Consider the following 19,187-nt stretch of genomic DNA (forward strand, 5'->3'; position numbering starts at 1 on the left):
AGCAGGAACAGCTGCACCTTCTGCAGAGGTAAACACACAAACAAACAAACAAACCAGTGTGTTCGTGTTGTGTACGATTCAACATTAACACCTTTTCCTAACAAACCGGTCATGAGTGTACAGTGTGTGTGGAGTGTACCTGCTCAGTTGCTTCAAAGTACTGTTTAACCAGGTTTTCCACCCTTTGTCCCTCAACTGCGGTTGGTTTTACCAGCTGGTTGTAATCAACGCTGAATTCATCTAGAAATCACAAAAGGAGTTCAAACATTTGGCACTTTGACATCAGAGCTAATTCATCATCAAAGAAGCTGAAATGAACCTTTTCAGTACCTAACAAACCCCTATTCATTTACTGCAGGTCAACACATTGTTGCCAATGTTGCTTGGTTACAGTGAGTGTTGCATTCACAGTCTGTTCTATTTTGGAATAAAACGCCACTGTAGACCAACCGGACCAACAGACCTTTCACGTTCTCCTTTTGCTCACGGCGTCTGAGAAAGTGGATGATGTCTTTTGGGTTGGCCAAACGGTCCACGAACTTCTGGCTGAAGCGTGAAGTGTTGAACGTCTCAAACCCTCCACTGTAGTCCACCTGGAGAGAAAGAAGCCCTACAACGTCACTAACCCAGAATAATCTGGTCCTCTGAAAATATAGTTGGTGACACCTGATGTAGAGGGCATCACTGTTCTCAGCCCAGTCCAGTTTATTGTCAGTTTAGACACCATAGCATAAATACCCTGAGGTATCATCTTACCCTGAGGCGAATCAGGGGTTTCTCCGGGATAAGCGGGCATCCAAGTCTTTCCCTCTCAGCGTCTTCTAACATTTCTATGACCTACAATAAAAAAACAAGAAATACGGCTGGAGTCACAGAGTAATATGTTTTACAGCTGCATCTCATGTTTAGGAACTTTACAATACCTTGGCAGAGCACAAGTCCTCCACCATCTTTGTAACCATAGGTGTCTCGGGTGTGAAGAGATCTTCGTAGTCAGACAGGACGACATCCTGGATGAAGAACTGACGCACGGTCTTCAGGGGAATCTTCTCCAAATTCATTTTTTTGCCCTTCACCCTCAGCAGACCAATGTGCCTTAATACACGGGAAAATGTTAATGCACCAACAATCATTTTAAAGTGAACATAATTATTGGTCCACTATGTTAGGGCATGTTCATGCATACTTTTTTGCAGCTTCTCCAGGAGACAGAGAGGTTGCTACAGAGCTGCCAGGCTGGGTAACGTAGAAGAGCTGCTGTTCATTCCTGGTTGGCGTTATCAGGCATTCGTGCTCGTGACCCCACACCACCAGGTCAATAAAGTCATCAAGAAACTGCTCAGGGATGTAGTTTGTGGGGCCGTGCTTACTCCTACGTGAATTACATTCATCAGAACTCAAAGCAACACAATCAAAATACACATCTATATTGTCTATGGTCTTTGAAAAACACACACACACACCTATTCTGGTGGATGGTGAAGAGGTTAAACCACTTATCCTGGTCTTCCTTAGGTCGAAGCATGGTTACGTCATTGTTGAGAAACATCCTATACAAGCGTTCATCAGGGATAGATCCTACATAAAAACAATGTTTTTACAAAATATATGAATGGACATTCACCACTTTTCATTTAAAATCAAATAGTATATCAACAAATAAAAATGTGTACAAACCAAGACCATACAAGGCCAGCTTGGTGCTGCCTTTCTGCAGGAGAATGGGACTGATTTGTATCTTCTCCACTGACTCGGAGTGACCAAAATGATTCACAAGACCAGAGGCACTGAGCAGATCCAGTGCACAAAGACCTTCAGCCTGAGACAAAGATAAGCACATAAGAAGGTAAGAAACACACACAAATGCACCCACTTGTATTTCAATTTAGGATGAAGAGTTCCCAAAGTGAGGCAACTAACCCCAGTTGGGTCATCATGGTTACCATGAATACTGAACACAGGAATAGAAATGTTTAGGTTTTCATCCTGATAATTAACCCATGGAAACCTGCAACGTGTGGTCATAATGAGTGTCATAAACATAGTAGAAAACAAACAATGTTTTTTGTTGTTGTTTTGTTTTACACCCATGAACTAACTCTGTAGTATTAAAGTTGACTTTCTGGTCACTCAGGATGTTAAAGTGTATTGGTGTGTCTCCCATGCAGTATCTTCGCAGCATACTGATGCAGTTGTGGAGACACCGACGTGACGGCTTGTTGTCATGAAACAAATCTCCGCCTAGCAGAATAAAATCCACCTGCATGTATAAACACAGACAGGAAGAAAATGTTGGTATTTAAATGTACATTGATTCAAGCAAACGCAGACGCACGACTTCATCTGCGTGTACACCGCCTGTGACGTACCTCTTTTGTCTTGGCATATTGAAGAATCTCTTCCAGTGTCTTATAGGAGTCATTGCCACGTACTGCGTCCTTCTCCAGGTAACCCAGGTGAACATCAGTAGCAAGCAGTATCTTGAACGTGTCCTCGTCATCCCTAAAAGGCCAACAGACAGTCACAATTTTTAAAAGAACACGCTTGGATCTGTTCAATACATTGCTACATAGTATATACATCGTTATTTAAGCAAAATGATATGATTAGGCAGACTCACAAAGTGTTTTCCAAGGACATGATGTTTTAACCAGCAGACCGATGGTGGACAAACAGCCTCCTCTTCAACCTGAGTCACTCTGAAGTTCAATATAGAGGTTCAAATTGATTACAATCTTTTCAAAGATGCAAATCATTTATGACAAAGAGGTCAATTCAAACTGTAAACAGTAATGCCGTTAGACAAAAATACTTTCTAATCACAATCTAACAGTATCCTGAACTCACAAGGCATAACTTTGACAGTTTCATTCATTAGATCCCGTTTAGTTTTCTATTTCTTTTTGTGATTGTGATCTCTGCAGATTGTTTTTGTGACTTGTAATGTAGAAAAGATTCTTCGTTCCTTCTCTGAGACAGAAAAATAATCACTTTTAATTCAAGTATTTTAGTTTGTTGTTTTAAAATGTTAAAACAAAGAATCATTATGAAGCAGAAATAATATAAACAATACAGATTATTAGACTATGTAATCAACCATTTTTAATGATATGTAAAGTGATGTGAGTCAAACTAAGTAATTACCAGCTAATAAAGTAGTAGTGAACAGTAACTTGTACCTGAGGTGGAATTTCACGAGACGGTAAAATAGCTTTCACTTTAACTACAAGTCCATTACTTCTATGCGAGCTACGCACATATCGCGTGCTATTACGTGGGATGAATTTGAACATGTAAGTATATTTCCGTACGCATCATTTAAACCTGTGATAAAGCTAACACAACATGGAATAATCAAATATTTACACCACCCACCTCCTCTGAAGACACAACCAACTTGTACCCTAAAATCCCGGCAAGTCTTGCACGTTCTCTTCCTGCCCCCTTAACGCAGACCTGTGGTCTTTGTAGTTTTTCTGAAGCATATTTGCGTTTACTTGAACAGTCTTTGTGAACAAAAAAGACTACACTTCTGGGTATCGAACGGTGTGCGTTTGTTTTGTATAAAAAGGCACACCGTAGTGGTGGATTCAGCGTATTCACGGTCAATATGCGTCTGCCCAGCTCCTCCCGGGTCAGACTGAAATAGTTATGATTCAAACTCCTCCTTATGTCCTATAGTTGTTAGCCAACTTTGAGATGTTTTCTTTGAACAGCGCACGTCTGCAGCAGCACAAAATACTTTTCTCGTAAGTCGTCTGACTGAAATACATTTTTTCCGAGCGCAGCTTTGCTTTAAAAGTGCCATTTAGCATATTCCGTGCTCTACACCTCGACACCGTCGACTGACCTGAATTCGCTTTACGTCAATGGAAAATCTGTCAAAAACAGTCGCAGCTGATGCTGCAAAAGACCCTAAGGTAAGAATCTACTCCTTTTTGCATTAGATGATTAAATATGTTTAATTTTATTTTATTTGCATTTGTTTACATGATGTTAGATACCGAACAGGAGTTGCTACAACTGAGGTGATGCTGGTGCTGATCAAAGGTGTCATGAAACTTGACCGTACTGTGTTGTATATGACAAAGAATTCAGGTTATTACCCTGAGCTGGGTGAGAACATGAACATATAGTTCCTTGTAATGGTTTAACAGGTGTTATTTAAATGGATTAAATGTAAATAAAACATTTTTACTTTGTCACACTTACGTATGACTTAAAGTAGTAAGGTTTACCTTGGAGTAAAACAGTATTCTGACAAAATACTATAGCAGAAAATACACAAAAACTATAGTAAACCCTAATCGGCATTAAAAATAATTGCGAATATACAGTGTTTCTCTTAAAATAAAAAGAAACACCCACAATAAGAAAAGTTAATAAAAGCCTATACAAAATGGTTACATGTTGCATTATCAGTGGTAGATATAATGATATAAAGATGAAGGCAAACATACATAATGCAATGTTATTTAATATTTGATATGTCGACTCTAGGTTATTGTCAAATTATGAGAATATAATATTCCATTCAATTGGGTAATATTAGTAAAATTTGTTGTCTTGAGTAACAATAAAAGTTAATAATTATTTCAAGTCATGAAGTGTAACTTAAAACCAGTAATTTAATTCAAAATATATATTATGTGTCAATCGAAAATGACACCAGTCATTTGTTGTAAATCATCACATCTTTCATCCACTTTACTCTATGCATTTCTCTGTCTCCAATCGCTATGTTATTGCCATATCATAATTACACAATATTAACTATTCTTTTTGTGTGTTCTTCTGTTCAAACCTCAGCCACCAACCAGTGGAGTTACTTGTGACAACGTGTCCCTGCCATCTTATAAGGACTATCCAGTGCACAGTCCCTTCATCAACACACAACTGAGTCACACTCCTCAAACACACACACAGCAGTCATGGCGAGCACCATCACCCAGTAAGGCTTTCCCAGAGAGCAGCAGTGCAGGTTGGTTTATTTTTTTGTACATATGCCTTTGATTAGAGCGTGTTGTGTTCCTGTGTTCCTGCACTGGAAAGTTTCCATTCAGCTACTACGGTGTTCAAAGCTCCATGGTTACAAGTGCAACATGATGCCTCACTGCTTAAATGTCCACGCTCCACTATCATCTGTTCCTTCTGTCATTACGCTCTCTATCAACCCCGCCGTCTGAGCCTAACTTGTTTAAATTACATTTCTTCTAATTATGTTTGTATTTAATTTATATAAACCTGTAGGTATTGCTTTACACCTACACCGACTGTACGTACACAGTTCACCTGTTTGTCTGTGTGCCTGTGCAGCAATCTTATCTGCCCTGAGGAATCTTCAGGAGAAGATTAGGAGGTTGGAATTGGAGAAAGGACAGGCAGACGTGATGAGCTCACTAACACATCTGCAGAGTGACAAAGTCGCACAGAAACTTCTGAGTAATCAGGTTGAAAAAGTGAGAGATAAGAGTGACCCAACCAACTGCAACCATGGTTAGTGTGTGATAAACGCTCATAAGTTTAACAACCACCTTTTTCTATTTTAATTCTATTTTCTGCATCATGTTTTTCTTTTTTCCTTTATTGGTTGTCATGATAATGTGTCGTTCTTCTGTCAGTGTTGATCACACACCTGGCAGCAGCAGAATCTCGCTGCATGAAGTTAGAGCGGCAGCTGGATCACATGAGGAAGATGTTGCGAAACTCCAAGGCCGACAGGAGCAACTTGGTCAAACAGCAGGTTAATGGCTTATTTTTAATCACGTACACAACAGTCGCATCCTTCCTGAGACATTAGGTCATAACTCAGAGTAAAAAATACTTACATCCTGCATTAACATGTTGTCTCTTGTAAACACAGTTACACAAATGTCAAGTAAGATTTTAACTTGACATTTGTGTAACTATGTTTATTTATGCTTCAAATAGGGCTGTCAAATTATTGAAATTTTTAATCAGATAATTTTTTTGATACATTTCTTAAAAAACAGCAAAAACTGCTACTTTTAATCAAGAACAAATAACTTTGGAAACTGGTTTTGTGATACAGATTTAGGACAAAATGGACTCGTATAACGATGACCTTCTGCATTATGTATTAAAATGTTCCTCATTCATATTTAGATTTCCATGGATGCAACCAAAGTAGCTGATCGACAGCTGGACACAGTGTCTGAGCATGTTCATCTAGAGAAGCTGGAGCGACTGGAGCAGGATTATCTGAGACTCACGCGCACACAGAGGAATGCTGAGGTACACACAAACAAAGAAGAGAGTATAACCACCAGAGTTGTGATTTCAGTATCCATAATTATGTCTGTACACTTCAAAGAGGGATTTATCTGACAACAAATCATAAAAGACAAGTTCACACCTATGTAAAATTGTAATACCTATTTTTTTTTTAATTCTTAGATGAAGATTCATCAGCTGGAGATGAAGCTCCATGAAGAGGAACACCAGAGAAAGCTCATCCAGGATAAAGCCATCCAGGTGTGAGACATCTTCTTGTAGTCTCATTTGGAGGACATTTGTCTTATCAAAGATGGAAAAATGTTTCAGAAATGCCATGCTAAATGTCGATGTTACTTCTGTTTCTTTTTCTTCAGCTGCAGACAGGTTTGGAGGCCAACAGGATCCTGCTGCAGTCAGTGTCGCCCTGCCTGTCCACCAGACAGTCCAAGGAAAAGAAGCTTAATTCTCAGGTTTGGTTCACAGCAGAGTGATGAAAATTTAGCGTGGACTCAGAGAAAATAATCTTTCAAAATAACATCTGAGCCACTAAACACCTATCGAAATAAGGTTTTGTAATATTTAAGTTATGGAGTAAGAAAAATGAAATACACTTTATATTTTCTCTTCAGAAACCTTTTCCACAGCCCTCCCTATACTCAGAACCACACTATCATCTTAGCCTCAGAGATGTGCCATTTGTTGCTGGAACGGTAATCAGGACTTTTTAAACTGTATTTTTACTGTTTGGCTTCCTGGTTGCCTCTGCTTCTGGCCTCAACCCTCTTTCTCCTTTTTCACCTGACATCCAGTCCGTGGGCTGCAGCCACTCAGTCCGAGCAAACGTCCAGTCCGTTTTGTCACTTCTAAAGCAACACCAGCCTCATCTCTGCAACAGCCGTGTGCTCTCCGACAACGTGAACGGGCATTACGACAGCTCCTCCTCTTCCTCCTCTGCTAACGGAGAAGAGTTGTCCGAGCTGCTGCATGCACTACACGAGGAGCTGCGACTCATGAGTGTGTGAGTGAACGGCTTAAAACCCACTTTGATCAGGACAAGAGTTGCATTTAAAATGTTCTTTCTTCTTCGTATTTTTGTTGTGTTCCAGGGAGCATGAGGAGTTGATACGGCAGGTGAAGAACAGTGTGTCTGAGCTGGAAAGAAGAGAACTTCAGCGGGAACAGGAGAGCTTGTTGTTAAAAATGGAGAGGAAGGGAGATCAGATCAGTAAACTGTACAAACACAGAACACAGGTGGGACTGTTTGAAATTCATTTATTTCTGCCATACAGTACAAATATTTACTTGTTTATTCAACTCTACTCTTGCTCTTTTCTTGTCCATCTGGTAGATAAAGAAGTTAAGAAAAGATGCCAACTCCAGATGGAAGAGCAGAAACGACGTATCCACAAGAGGGCGCTCTGCTGCACCAGTCAAGCTAAGACCAGGTGAGAGAAGCAAGAGGAATCTGAGACTGCTGAGGGACATGAAAGCTCTGCAGAGCTCGCTACGGACCTGATGGCTTAACATGACACAAACACAACTACACCGCTCCATCTAGTGTTCAAACTACCAGAGTCAGAGTTTGACAGTTTTAATGGCTATAGGTTTGGGATCAAGAAAGGAAATCAAGGTTGTTTTTTTTTATTTTGCAAGTGATCCAGATATAGATCTGAATTCCAGAATTGTTACCATTGTGAGATACAGTGGAACCTCGGTTGTCTAACGCCTCCCTTTTTCCCTATGAGGAACATTGTTTCAGTTTTTGAACTTTTCAGTTCACTAAAGAGTGCCTCAGAAAAGAATTAAGTTTGAAAACCGAGGTTCCTCTGTATAGTCATGTGTTGATTCTGTGTTGAAGTGAGTGGACGTGGTTAATGTTTTTGCTCTTTTTTTTCCAGTTCCTCTTTCTACAGAACTTACTATTCACACATTGTTGTTTTGTAATGGTGCTGTACACACCAGATATCCTCTGTGTGGTTGCATCAACTGTTAGTAGCAAGTAAGTAAATAGTAAGAAAGACAAAGTGGGATGAAACATGTTTGTTTGCAATTTAATATGAATAAGGCTACCTTAAAACCCTGATGTGTTTTACTGAATAGTGTGAGGAGTTATATGCACCTATTATCCAAATAAAGGCTATAACTCCTTAATTGCATACGGAGACACTTGTATTTATTCATCTTTGGAATTGACTTTGACAACAAAGCTGTTTGGGTGAAAATGTATTTCTTGAGAAATAAAAACTTTGATATTCAGACATAACAGTTTATATGTTGTCTGTAATATTTACAGGGTCTTTAGATTTACAGTAACAATAAACTTAATATCAGAATATACAGTAGTTCGTCTACTGGGTATTTTAGCAGTTGTGGAATTATTTTGACAGTAATACTAAAAAAATAAGAAAACGAACTACAACTACATATTAATTAGTATGGAGTTTACGTGTTGTCATTTAAGTCTACAAATGATTTGTGTACAAATGATAGTGTACAAATGAAGAACAAAATAAATGCAAAGAAACCAGATATCATATAGTAAGCAGGGGAAATGCTAAATATTTGATTTATATTCAGAAGCCTGGGTGTTTATTCCCTTGTGAATATATTTAATTTAATTTAATTTACTGCAAGTGGTGCATTCATTGCTCCTCGGAAATTATATACACTTGCGTTCTAATTCTATTTATTAAATAATATTAAACGTCATTATTTTAAATAAATTGTTACTCATTTGTTGGTTTAGCACTTTCTACAAAACTAAAGTCTAAAACGTCTTAATTTAGGAGGAACCAAATATGCTTTTTTTGGTGCTGTGCGTCACGACGCCTGCGCCTGCATATGTCCTCTTTTTGATGAACAGAAGAAAAGCACTGCACTCACTGCAGGATGGAACAGACAAGCCACAGTTTCGTTCTCCACACACTCTGCTCTCAGTCACTAAAGAAAACTTCCACCTCAGCTGCTTAACATGTACCACAGCAGGAACTCGTTCGTTCTTGGGTAAGTGTCTTTTTCCGTGAATATCCAAAAGTAGACCTGCTTGTCCACGTTAATGTTAATTGTCAACTAAAATCAAGGCGGTAACGGTTCGGTTATCAGTCAGTTGTAAAGTGAACCAGTAGGCTTCGCATTTAAAATACGCCTTGAGAAATTAACTTAACAAAAGTCAATAATTGTATTGTACCAGAAATGTAGCATAAGTAAACCTACTACAAACTCTCACGATATCACGACTTAACGGCAACAAAACAGTTATTATGGCAAGTACAACGACCAGGAAAGCTGAGAGTAAACCGTGAACCCTTAAGAAAGACAGTTATTTCAAGTACTAGTAGCTCTAGTAGCTAGTACCGGACGTGAAATTATTTCTTAAAAAACCCTACATATGTATGTCCCAGAAGCATTAAATTATAATAATTTCGTATTACTATACACCTATACCTTTATATAAAAGTAGAAAAATAGCACATTAAACCAATAAAAACGTGATAAACTGACAAGACAAAAAAGTAACAAAAAAGGACCAGGAATTAACACAACTTGGACTAGAATAATGCACGGATAAAATGTGCATCACGAATGAAAGAACCAGAAATAACATTAGCTACTTGCTCAAGTTCCTGAACAGACTATCTTAATTTTAGTCAGTTAAAATTAAAGAAATTATATGATCATTTTAGACAACAGGTGTAACGTTCTGATTCCACCACCTAAAAAATGTATATGTTGGTTAGTTCATTCACTATCTTTAAGGTCAGATCGAGCTGATTTTAACTTGTTAAATGTCTAATGCTTACTTTGTGTGAGTCATTGTGCAGCGTGTCATTATTTCTGGCAGGGTTTCACAAGAATGTTCTTTACTTTTGACTTTTTCTGCAGTGATCCATTCTTTCCACTCTTGTCCTTCCTGTCTCATTTCCTTTTTTGAGAGCATTTCATCCTGACAGCACATTCACCAAATTGCTTGCTAATGGCATAGCATGACTGCTTTGCTGTGGAAACTATTGGCTTTTATAATGCAGAGCCGTATAATGCAGATTTGAAGACACCTTCAAATGACATTTTACCATAAAGGTAGAATATGCACAAAGGGCTTGCGAGAATACCATATTTTCCAAACTACAAGTCGCACCTTTTTTCATCCCTTGGCTGGGTTTGCAACGTATTCTTAGGTGTGTCTTAATGTCCGGAAAATACGGAATGTAGTTCCCTCTCTCTCCCTGCAGGTGGTGCTGGGACAACAGTATAAATTACATCAGTCACATTTACTGAACAATTCTTTTCAAGATAGGGTCAAGTAGTGCATTTACAATTTGATCAAATATATAATAGTATGAGCAATAGTCGATTTTGTTTGTATATATATATATGGATGTATATGTGTAAGTATATATATATATGTATATATATATATGTATATATATATATGGATGTATATGTGTAAATATATATATATATATGTATATATATATATGGATGTATATGTGTAAGTATATATATATATGTATATATATATATGTATATATATATATGTATATATATATATGGATGTATATGTGTAAGTATATATATATATGTATATATATATATGGATGTATATGTGTATGTATATATATATATGTATATATATATATGGATGTATATGTGTATGTATATATATATATGTATATATATATATGGATGTATATGTGTAAGTATATATATATATGTATATATATATATGGATGTATATGTGTAAATATATATATATATATATATATTTATATATGGATGTATATGTGTATGTATATATATATATGTATATATATATATGTATATATATATATGGATGTATATGTGTATGTATATATATATATGTATATATATATATGGATGTATATGTGTATGTATATATATATATGTATATATATATATGTATATATATATATGTATATATATATATGTATATATATATATGGATGTATATGTGTAAGTATATATATATATGGATGTATATGTGTATGTATATATATATATGTATATATATATATGTATATATATATATGGATGTATATGTGTATGTATATATATATATGTATATATATATATGGATGTATATGTGTATGTATATATATATATGGATGTATATGTGTATGTATATATATATATGTATATATATATATGTATATATATATATGGATGTATATGTGTATGTATATATATATATGGATGTATATGTGTAAATATATATATATATATATATATGTATATATATATATGGATGTATATGTGTAAGTATATATATATATGGATGTATATGTGTAAATATATATATATATATTTACACATATACATCCATATATAAATATACACACACACATTTTAATGCCTGATATTTGACAGTAGAATACAACCAGACATCAGCGTCACACTCCACAGTTTAAATTGGTTTTAGTCTTCAGAGCAGTTATAACAGAAGACTAAACATGCAGTGCACTTTCATTAGAGATTTTCACTGGAGTCATTGGACAGGAAATAGTCTGCAAACAAAGGTGTTACTAATCATATGAACAAAGGCTCCTGTGTCATAAGAGCTTGGTGTGATTAGGGATTAGAAACACCTGTGTGTGTGTTTACTGCAACACCAGGCCTTTTAAGAATGTGGTTCAGTGGTTGCTTTTATTTGTCTTAATTTCGGCATCAAATATTCAATTTGATAAAATGTATTAACTGCTATAACTTTAGTTTTTAGATTTCTTTTTTATGTCACCCATTTAAACGCACGCAGTTTTAATGACCCCCTCCCTGCACACACATTTAATGTTTAATCTAAGTGTAAATTAGTTATTTTTGGCAAATACCCGTGTCTTGACACAGGAGGGCAGTGTTACTTTGAAAGCCTTTATTTTCATTTTAGTTTGTGAGCTCTGTCAATACGTCTGTTCTAGGAAATAGTAAAAAGTAATATTTAGTAAAGAACAGATTATTATAAGTACCTAACACAGTTAGATCAGACAGATTGAGGTGTGTTTTCTTTATCAATCTGATGAATGTATGTTTAAGGTGAGTCTTTGTGGCTGAACTGAAATAGCAGGTATTTGAGAATGTTTAAGATGTTTACTAAATGATTCATTTTTTTGTTTGTTTTTACAGATGTGAAAAATGACTGCGTGGACCACGTGATGGCTCAGTGGTTTCACATGGATTACATGACTAATGCCAGACTGTATATAAGAGTCGAAACGAGTGGTTTCAGTTTTTTTTAAATCGACTCCTGAAGGTGTGTCCTGGTTTTATTGTTACTACTACGGCATGCGGGATGGGCCAAACTCGCTCGGGTCTATCGCACAGCGCCGCCCCGGCTGGCAGAACGAAGAGGAAAGCGGACGAGTCAGCTCATCTACCGCTTTGTGTCCACCGACGTAGGAGCGAAGAGAAGCGACTGAGTGGCCATTCGAGCACTAAGCCGATGAAAAATAAAGTGCTGTTGTGTCTGGGAAGGAGAAAGAGAGACTCCGGGCAAACAGAAGCTGATTGCGGTGGCGGAAACACGGCCCCAGCGACGACGCGCTGCGAGCACAGAGTGGGAAAGTTGCCGAGGGACGCGGTGGTGTCAGCGGCGGAGGAACAGCGGTCAGTCCAGGTTTGTTTGGGAACACCAAACGGCCTGGATGACCATATAGACTTTAATCGAGGCATCGTCATCGTAGAACCAACGTCTGGCTCCTCTGATGAGTTTGGTTCTGACCAGCGGCCTGGTGAAGTCGGCGGTGCGGGCAGCGAGGATCCCAAACCCGTGCGGGGGGACAATGCCTCGGATTCCCCAGCAAGGGCCATGGAAGAGCAACCACTGGGAGGAAGCATCGAGGATCGTATCAAGCCTGAGGTTCGATTTTTAACGCGGTCTTGTCCCAATACACCTACGTCGTTTACCCCTGACCCGGACTTTCAGCAGACTTTGACTCCCTCGCTGTTGGATCAACCTTTGGACAGAGAGCTGTCGATAACGAAGGAGCAAACGGAGACAGAAATGACAAAAACGGACCTCAGTACCGCCTCGTGTCCGCCTTTAGCGGTGGTTGATCAAAACAACTGCTGTGGTGAAGAAAGCAATCGCAGTAAGGACTCTGTCCAGAACCACCGAGGAACACCCAGTTTCCCGGGAACCATACCGAAACTTATCATAACCAGGGATCCCAGCCCGAGCCGCTCACAGGGGAACTCGCCGCAGCTGACCGTCCCCACGGACGTCAGCTCGTGTCTGGAACCCCATGCTGATGTCGAATCCCCCTGCTCAGACAGCGGCTGCGGGGGCTCTCCAGCCCTGATGCGATCACTGAGGAAAATGTCCAACTCGTCCTCCATCGGTCTGTCCTCGGCGTCTTCATTTGAGGAGTCTGAGGACGATTTCACAGGCAGTGATATCGAATCCAGTTTGTCTCCTGCCCGGTCCCTGTGCAGTCCAGATGATGGTCCAGTGGTGAGTGTCTTCAAACTCTACTCACGACAAATGTCACACACACTTGAGTTATAATCTTACCGTAAAAGCAAATAAATCGTAATCTGCTCTTTCTGCTTTGGATTTAAAAAATGAAATGCAAATAATGACAAGTGAGCATATTCCATAATGCAAACAGATATGTGATTACAGGCCATTGTTAACACCCTGCAATAAAGGGCTTTGCATGTTTTTAGAAGTTGGACAACAGACCATCTTCAAAGTCCAATATTATGTTTTATTTCCAATGGCTAAAATACAGTAGTAGATTTTTTTTTCTATTAGAAAAATACTCTTTTATAACCTCTCTTATAATACTTATAATACTTTTTAAGTAACCACAACCATGTCACCATGGATGTTGCTAGATTTTACACCGTGTACCTTTAAAAGCTCTTAAGAAATGCCATGAACATTGCCCCTACCTTGTGTCACCAGATTATTTCAAAATGTCCTTTAACAGAGTTGTTGCTCACCTCTGGTAATTACATAAGAGTCCACATTTGTTTGTTTAAGTCATAGCCTTCATTACCTCATTTATTACTTTATAAACGTCATGCAAAGCAATGTTGCAAATGTGCCTTCCAACAATCAGAATGTTGGTTGGTTTATAGGACTAACATTAAGTCAGGTGTCACATATAAAAACGTGTTCACAAGAGTGTGATGATGTTTAGCTGGAAACCCACTGCATGTCTGAGCCTTTTTTTCTTAATTAAAAAAACTTTGATGTTGTTTACTCGTCTCTAGTAAATCTGAGTAATGGATATTGGACTCATTTAACCTTCGGTTCAAATCAGTAATGGTTGGAGTCACACCCCCTGGTAATAGGAGCAAATGACTCCAATTAAAAATGAGATTTAAACAAGGGGGAAAAAATGTGTGTCTCTGAATGAACATCCACTCCCTCCGTGTCTCTCAGCTAGCTCACGTGGCTCATGATCACAAGACTTTGATGATCTCAGCCTTGTCACACCTCTTTGACTCCTACTGATGACAAGTCAGTGTCCCCGATGATTTCTCGCTTCATTACTGCTGTCACTGTCACTACTTGTTACACTGCACAGCTCATTTGCAATGGTGCGACATAAATGCAATCAGAGGACATCCAGAAGAAAGATCACTGCCACAGACCTTGAAGGCATTCTCTTCCTCCAGGCATGAAGCAAAATTTCCATGTAGGAAGCACTTGGTGAGTCAGCAAGTCAGCTTTCAAACACTTACTATAAACGCTGGAATGAGACACGTCTTAAAAACAGGATGTGCTTGGCACTGGAGACAGTCCCCACCTCTTTCTTTCAGCCAAGTGTGAATCCTGAATGTCCAGGTTCCTGTCTGGGGTCACTTCACACAAGTGTGTTGGCCTAAAAGATTATTTATATTTTAAATACTCAAAATGTTAGGAGTTTAATCTAATCCTCAAAAAATGTTAGAACCCTACTACAATACCCTTTTGGACCCTGGAAGGATTGCAGACCCCATGTTGATTCATGAGAACATTCTATTCTAAATTAGAAGTATCTGCTTTGGAATAGAATAGAGAAGCCATTTTTTTTTGTCTGTTTAACACAAAGCGGGTCAGTGCAGAGACGTTTGATCAGTAGCTCTGTCAAAGACACCAGAAAGTGCAGCAAAAAGTCAGAATACCTAATTACTAACATTAAAAAAAGTTTATTTTCCATAGCTCATGTTCCAGCCTTGTCTGGTGATCTTGGTTTTTTGTTTTTAAAATTTCCAGACAATAAGACTCGAGACATTTTAGTCATTCAGTACAAACACCTCAGACTTTCCGGTCACTGATAGAAATACCTAAGTCATACATTTATTTGTCATTTCTCTGAAGCAAGCGAATCAACTGGGGTTTACTCAGATTTACTCACACATTAACACACGTTGTGTTGAGTCTTAAGCTTTTTATTACTTTTTTTATTTACTTGTTCCAGTTCATGGAATTACAAACATCAGAGGATGACAAACTGGAATAATAAATGAATACATCCCATTATGAAAGCGAAAAAAAAGAGCAGGTTTACATTGTCATATCTTTCTGCTTAATTAATGCAAAATATAAAAATCAACATCAATCATTGTCATATTGTATGTACTTGTACAAATTATATATATATATTTGTATCCAAGCTTGGACTGGAAATTCTGAGTAATCTTATATGTTCTGTTCCCAAAACATTTTAATATGGAGGTATAAACAAAGATTCTAAACTGTATAAAAAGATGTGATGGTATTACAGTGGTTTTATTGTTGTCATAAATGTCAGAAAACAACAGAAAAAAGAAACAGCAGTAAAGTTGAATGGCAGACAATGGTGGGACTTTTTTGCTTAAAAATTCCAGAAAAACATTCAGACAAATAGATCCTAGTGATTGATTTGATTTTCCTGTCTTAGACCACATGTGGCTTTCTTGCACAGATGCATAAAACTTCATCAACAAATGGAGCACAGAGCCTGTCATCAGAAGTAATGTGGAGTTGTTAAACATTTTGGAGCTTAAAAGATAATAATATTTTTGTTTTTCTGTGCTAATACATTTTTACTTTATTTTTGCTACAGTAGAAAAAACAATTTCAGTATAACCTGTTAATTACTTTCAAATATTTGTCCTTTTACTTTGTTTTACTTTGGTGGTCACAGTGGAAAATCCTCCTTATTTCAGCCACGAGAATTTCCTCTGACACAACAGTTGACATTGTAATGTAATGTAATTACATTACATTGACAACCAGGAAATGAGCAACAAGTGTTGCACTTGGTGCTGTTGCAACAAACAGGATGGCTGTAGCCTGGCATTTTGGTAAAAGCTCTTGCTAAAACATCACATTTTGTCCACAAACTGTTGTGTAAAAGGCTCTTTGTCAAATGTACAGTAATTAGTTGAAAGAGGGTGTGTATGTGTACGTTGCGTATGTGTGTATGTGTGTGGCCTGTGTGTGTGTGGCTTGTAAAATCAGCAGCCCCGCTGTCAGCTCCCAGTCAAACCAGTTACAATTTGTATGCCCGGTGACGTGAACAGATACCTGCTCACACATGCATGCTCAGACACACAAACACAAACTCACTGCAATGCCATTTTGCATTCGCAGTTGTGTGTGTGTGTCATGGAAAATTGGGCTGAGCTGGTTGCTAGGTGATGTCTTTGCCATATATGGTACTTTTTTTTCTCTCCTACCTTGTCTTCTGTCCTTCTGTCAGACTATCTGTTTTTAATATTGTTAATTATGTCATTATATTTATTTTCAATTTTTATATGATTTCCTAAAATTCCTACCCTGGTAAACACAATGCACACTCTATGACTGGTGTGTTAAAATGTGAGCTCTCTCTTCAGAACTTAATTTAGCCTCTCCCAAAAACAAAGTCAAATTAGTCCAAGGAGATACAACAGTAGTGAGACAGACTCGTGATGATTTATTTATTTTTTTACATACTCATTCACGTGAGACACAATCGCAGACTTGTTTTCAGCGTCGCTAATTATTCAACGTCCCACACACCACTCCTACGGCAGGCCATACATGGAAATTTAATGAAACGAAAAAGACTGCGATTTTAAATATACCGATAAACAAAGGTTACGCTCTATGAATAAACAAGAACGATGTGCACTTTTGAAACAAAAATACACCATGATTAAGAGAGTGTTTTTGGCTGTTGTTGATGGTTGAGATGAAGCTTATGTTATTCATTTGGACCTTTAGGTTCTAACCAGGGTAGTTCTAGGTATTGATAACAGAATTTTTTTTCCAAAAGCTGCACAATATGAAAATTCTCCATCATCTCCTTAAAGTATCTTAAATACACCATGGTAAAGAAAAGAGCTGTGTCTAGGTGTCATATATAATAGCAACAGACACAGAGCAGAGACATTCACTTCTGAGTTCCTAAGACGGGGGGAAAGGGATGTGGTTTTCTACTGAGTACTTCAACAGAGAACCAGCTCTGTAAGAGAAAACATATTCAGTGTAAACATCTTTTATCACTCGTGAAGCTGATTATAGTCGTCCGACTGGTTCTGTCTTGTCAGACACACACACACAGATGCATGCATGCACACGCACACTCCTCTAAGTTACAAAGTGCTGAGGAATTTGTCACGCAGGCAGAATGAGCTCTGGAATGGTGTATGTAGAGGCCTGTTGTCCCTAATGCTGCCAGCTGACTGTGACACTAGCAGGGCAGCGCATCGTCCCTGTGTGAGGCAATCCGGATCAGTGCTCAAAAAGGGTTTTGGGGACAAGAGCAGCTGAAGGGAGAGGTCACATCTGCATCTGTGCGTATGAGTCTTTGGGAGTTGGAGGATCGTTGTTGGAAAAAAAGGTGATTTTTTTTTTTCCATATTTAGGACAACAGATGTGTGGACTTGCTGATTGATGAGAGAGAAGATAATTATGGACGGGAAAAGATAATAGGAGCTTGCTATTGGTTAATTTTATATTAAGATAGAGCGACAATGCAGAGAGAGAGCAGTGGTCATGTGAGAGGAGGCTCACTCTACCAGGCAACGCCACCCTCGGTTCGCAACAGGGGATTTATAATCTGATGTGAAACTCAGGAAAAATGCTGTACAATTGAGTCATTAGATGAGTGTGAAAGACCGCAGATTTGGGTTTCTGTCTTGAGAGACCTAGCTACAAAACGTTTGGAGATCTGACTGGATTCTTGGGTCGCTATGTTTAGGTCAGATGAGTCTGTGATAATGCGACAATTAGTCTTGTCATGTGAGCCCCAGCGGAGGTGTTTGCTGTGTGTCCAGATGTTGGAGTCATTCCAGGAGGTTTGAATATCACAACAGGAGGGAGTTGAGGACAACGAACCAGAGTAGAAAATTAACTTTTTTAACAGTTTGGTTTTGACATGATTGTCACGTGATTTTTGAATCTGTTTTGTGATGTTAAGCAAGGCGACCTTATTATTTTTTTGATGACAATAAAACTGACAAATTGGAATTTTTATGTTTTCAAATATTGTACATATATTTTAAAGTTCTTTATACTGCAGCTTTTCCACAGTCATGTCTAATGGTGACTCTCCAGTGCTCTCTTCAGAGGCTCATTAGTACTGTTTACATTTCTCTTCACACCAGTCTACCTATTCTTAGACAGCCCGTTGAATCCTCATGCTGTTTTAATATCTCCAGTGTAATGAACCTTACATAACGCCTCATGAATATCCCTTAGAGCAGCACTTTGGAAGCCAGACACTGGACACAGTTTTACTGTAGAGACTGGGAGGAGGGTCTGAAGGTGGCCTGTCTGCTTGTTGGGTTTAACACGAGTTAAGATCTTAGAGGTCAAGTGTCATCCTGTCGTAAAAGAGATAGAGGAAGAATTCCTAGATAATGATTTGTCATTTTCAAACTTTAAACTGCTTTAAAAGTGTTTCAGCCCTAAAAACGTAATGTGGTAGCTGGCACGTGTCCGATCACTGCAGCCCCCCAAAAAGCACTGCAATGTA

General features: G+C 38.2%; 3 protein-coding genes across 6 annotated transcripts in view; 2 read left to right on the forward strand and 1 right to left on the reverse strand.

Moving 5' to 3' along the window:
- mre11a (MRE11 homolog A, double strand break repair nuclease) overlaps positions 1-3,490 on the reverse strand; it is a 5,843-nt gene extending 2,353 nt beyond the window's left edge. The window contains exons 1-13 of one of the 2 annotated variants that reach the window (XM_008309653.3): positions 3,376-3,490; positions 2,621-2,699; positions 2,370-2,502; positions 2,100-2,260; positions 1,921-2,008; positions 1,678-1,819; positions 1,464-1,578; positions 1,187-1,372; positions 924-1,095; positions 757-837; positions 464-593; positions 140-240; positions 1-20 (exon numbers count right to left, since the gene is read on the reverse strand). In XM_008309653.3, coding sequence (XP_008307875.1) covers positions 1-20; positions 140-240; positions 464-593; positions 757-837; positions 924-1,095; positions 1,187-1,372; positions 1,464-1,578; positions 1,678-1,819; positions 1,921-2,008; positions 2,100-2,260; positions 2,370-2,502; positions 2,621-2,640 — 1,349 coding nt within the window. In that variant the 5' untranslated portion in view covers positions 2,641-2,699; positions 3,376-3,490. Of the gene's footprint in view, positions 21-139; positions 241-463; positions 594-756; positions 838-923; positions 1,096-1,186; positions 1,373-1,463; positions 1,579-1,677; positions 1,820-1,920; positions 2,009-2,099; positions 2,261-2,369; positions 2,503-2,620; positions 2,700-3,179; positions 3,347-3,375 lie in introns of those variants that run through there. The other variant, XM_025054824.1, reaches the window with a different exon arrangement.
- A 102-nt stretch (positions 3,491-3,592) lies between these two features.
- cep57 (centrosomal protein 57) lies at positions 3,593-8,497 on the forward strand. The gene is made up of 11 exons (XM_008309654.3): positions 3,593-3,920; positions 4,810-4,981; positions 5,317-5,496; positions 5,622-5,743; positions 6,127-6,255; positions 6,418-6,495; positions 6,612-6,707; positions 6,867-6,947; positions 7,047-7,255; positions 7,344-7,488; positions 7,586-8,497. The coding sequence occupies exons 1-11, from the start codon at positions 3,870-3,872 to the stop codon at positions 7,751-7,753; spliced, it is 1,431 nt and encodes a 476-aa protein (XP_008307876.1). The 5' UTR covers positions 3,593-3,869; the 3' UTR covers positions 7,754-8,497.
- A 595-nt stretch (positions 8,498-9,092) lies between these two features.
- itpkcb (inositol-trisphosphate 3-kinase Cb) overlaps positions 9,093-19,187 on the forward strand; it is a 16,282-nt gene continuing 6,187 nt past the window's right edge. For 2 of the 3 annotated variants that reach the window (XM_025054822.1, XM_008309655.3), the window contains exons 1-2: positions 9,093-9,240; positions 12,373-13,699. In XM_025054822.1, coding sequence (XP_024910590.1) covers positions 12,539-13,699 — 1,161 coding nt within the window. In that variant the 5' untranslated portion in view covers positions 9,093-9,240; positions 12,373-12,538. Of the gene's footprint in view, positions 9,241-11,837; positions 12,283-12,372; positions 13,700-19,187 lie in introns of those variants that run through there. The other variant, XM_025054823.1, reaches the window with a different exon arrangement.

This window comes from Cynoglossus semilaevis, chromosome 4 (assembly GCF_000523025.1).
Source record: "Cynoglossus semilaevis isolate Cse_v1.0 chromosome 4, Cse_v1.0, whole genome shotgun sequence".
Taxonomy (NCBI): Eukaryota; Metazoa; Chordata; class Actinopteri; order Pleuronectiformes; family Cynoglossidae; genus Cynoglossus; species Cynoglossus semilaevis.

Bases quoted from the DNA above. Each gene is read 5' to 3' on its own strand.
- cep57 (XM_008309654.3), top strand. From the start codon at position 3,870: ATGGAAAATCTGTCAAAAACAGTCGCAGCTGATGCTGCAAAAGACCCT. The intron at 5,744-6,126 runs GTTAATGGCTTA...ATTCATATTTAG, and splicing joins GCAACTTGGTCAAACAGCAG to ATTTCCATGGATGCAACCAA. The intron at 6,948-7,046 runs GTAATCAGGACT...CCTGACATCCAG, and splicing joins TGCCATTTGTTGCTGGAACG to TCCGTGGGCTGCAGCCACTC.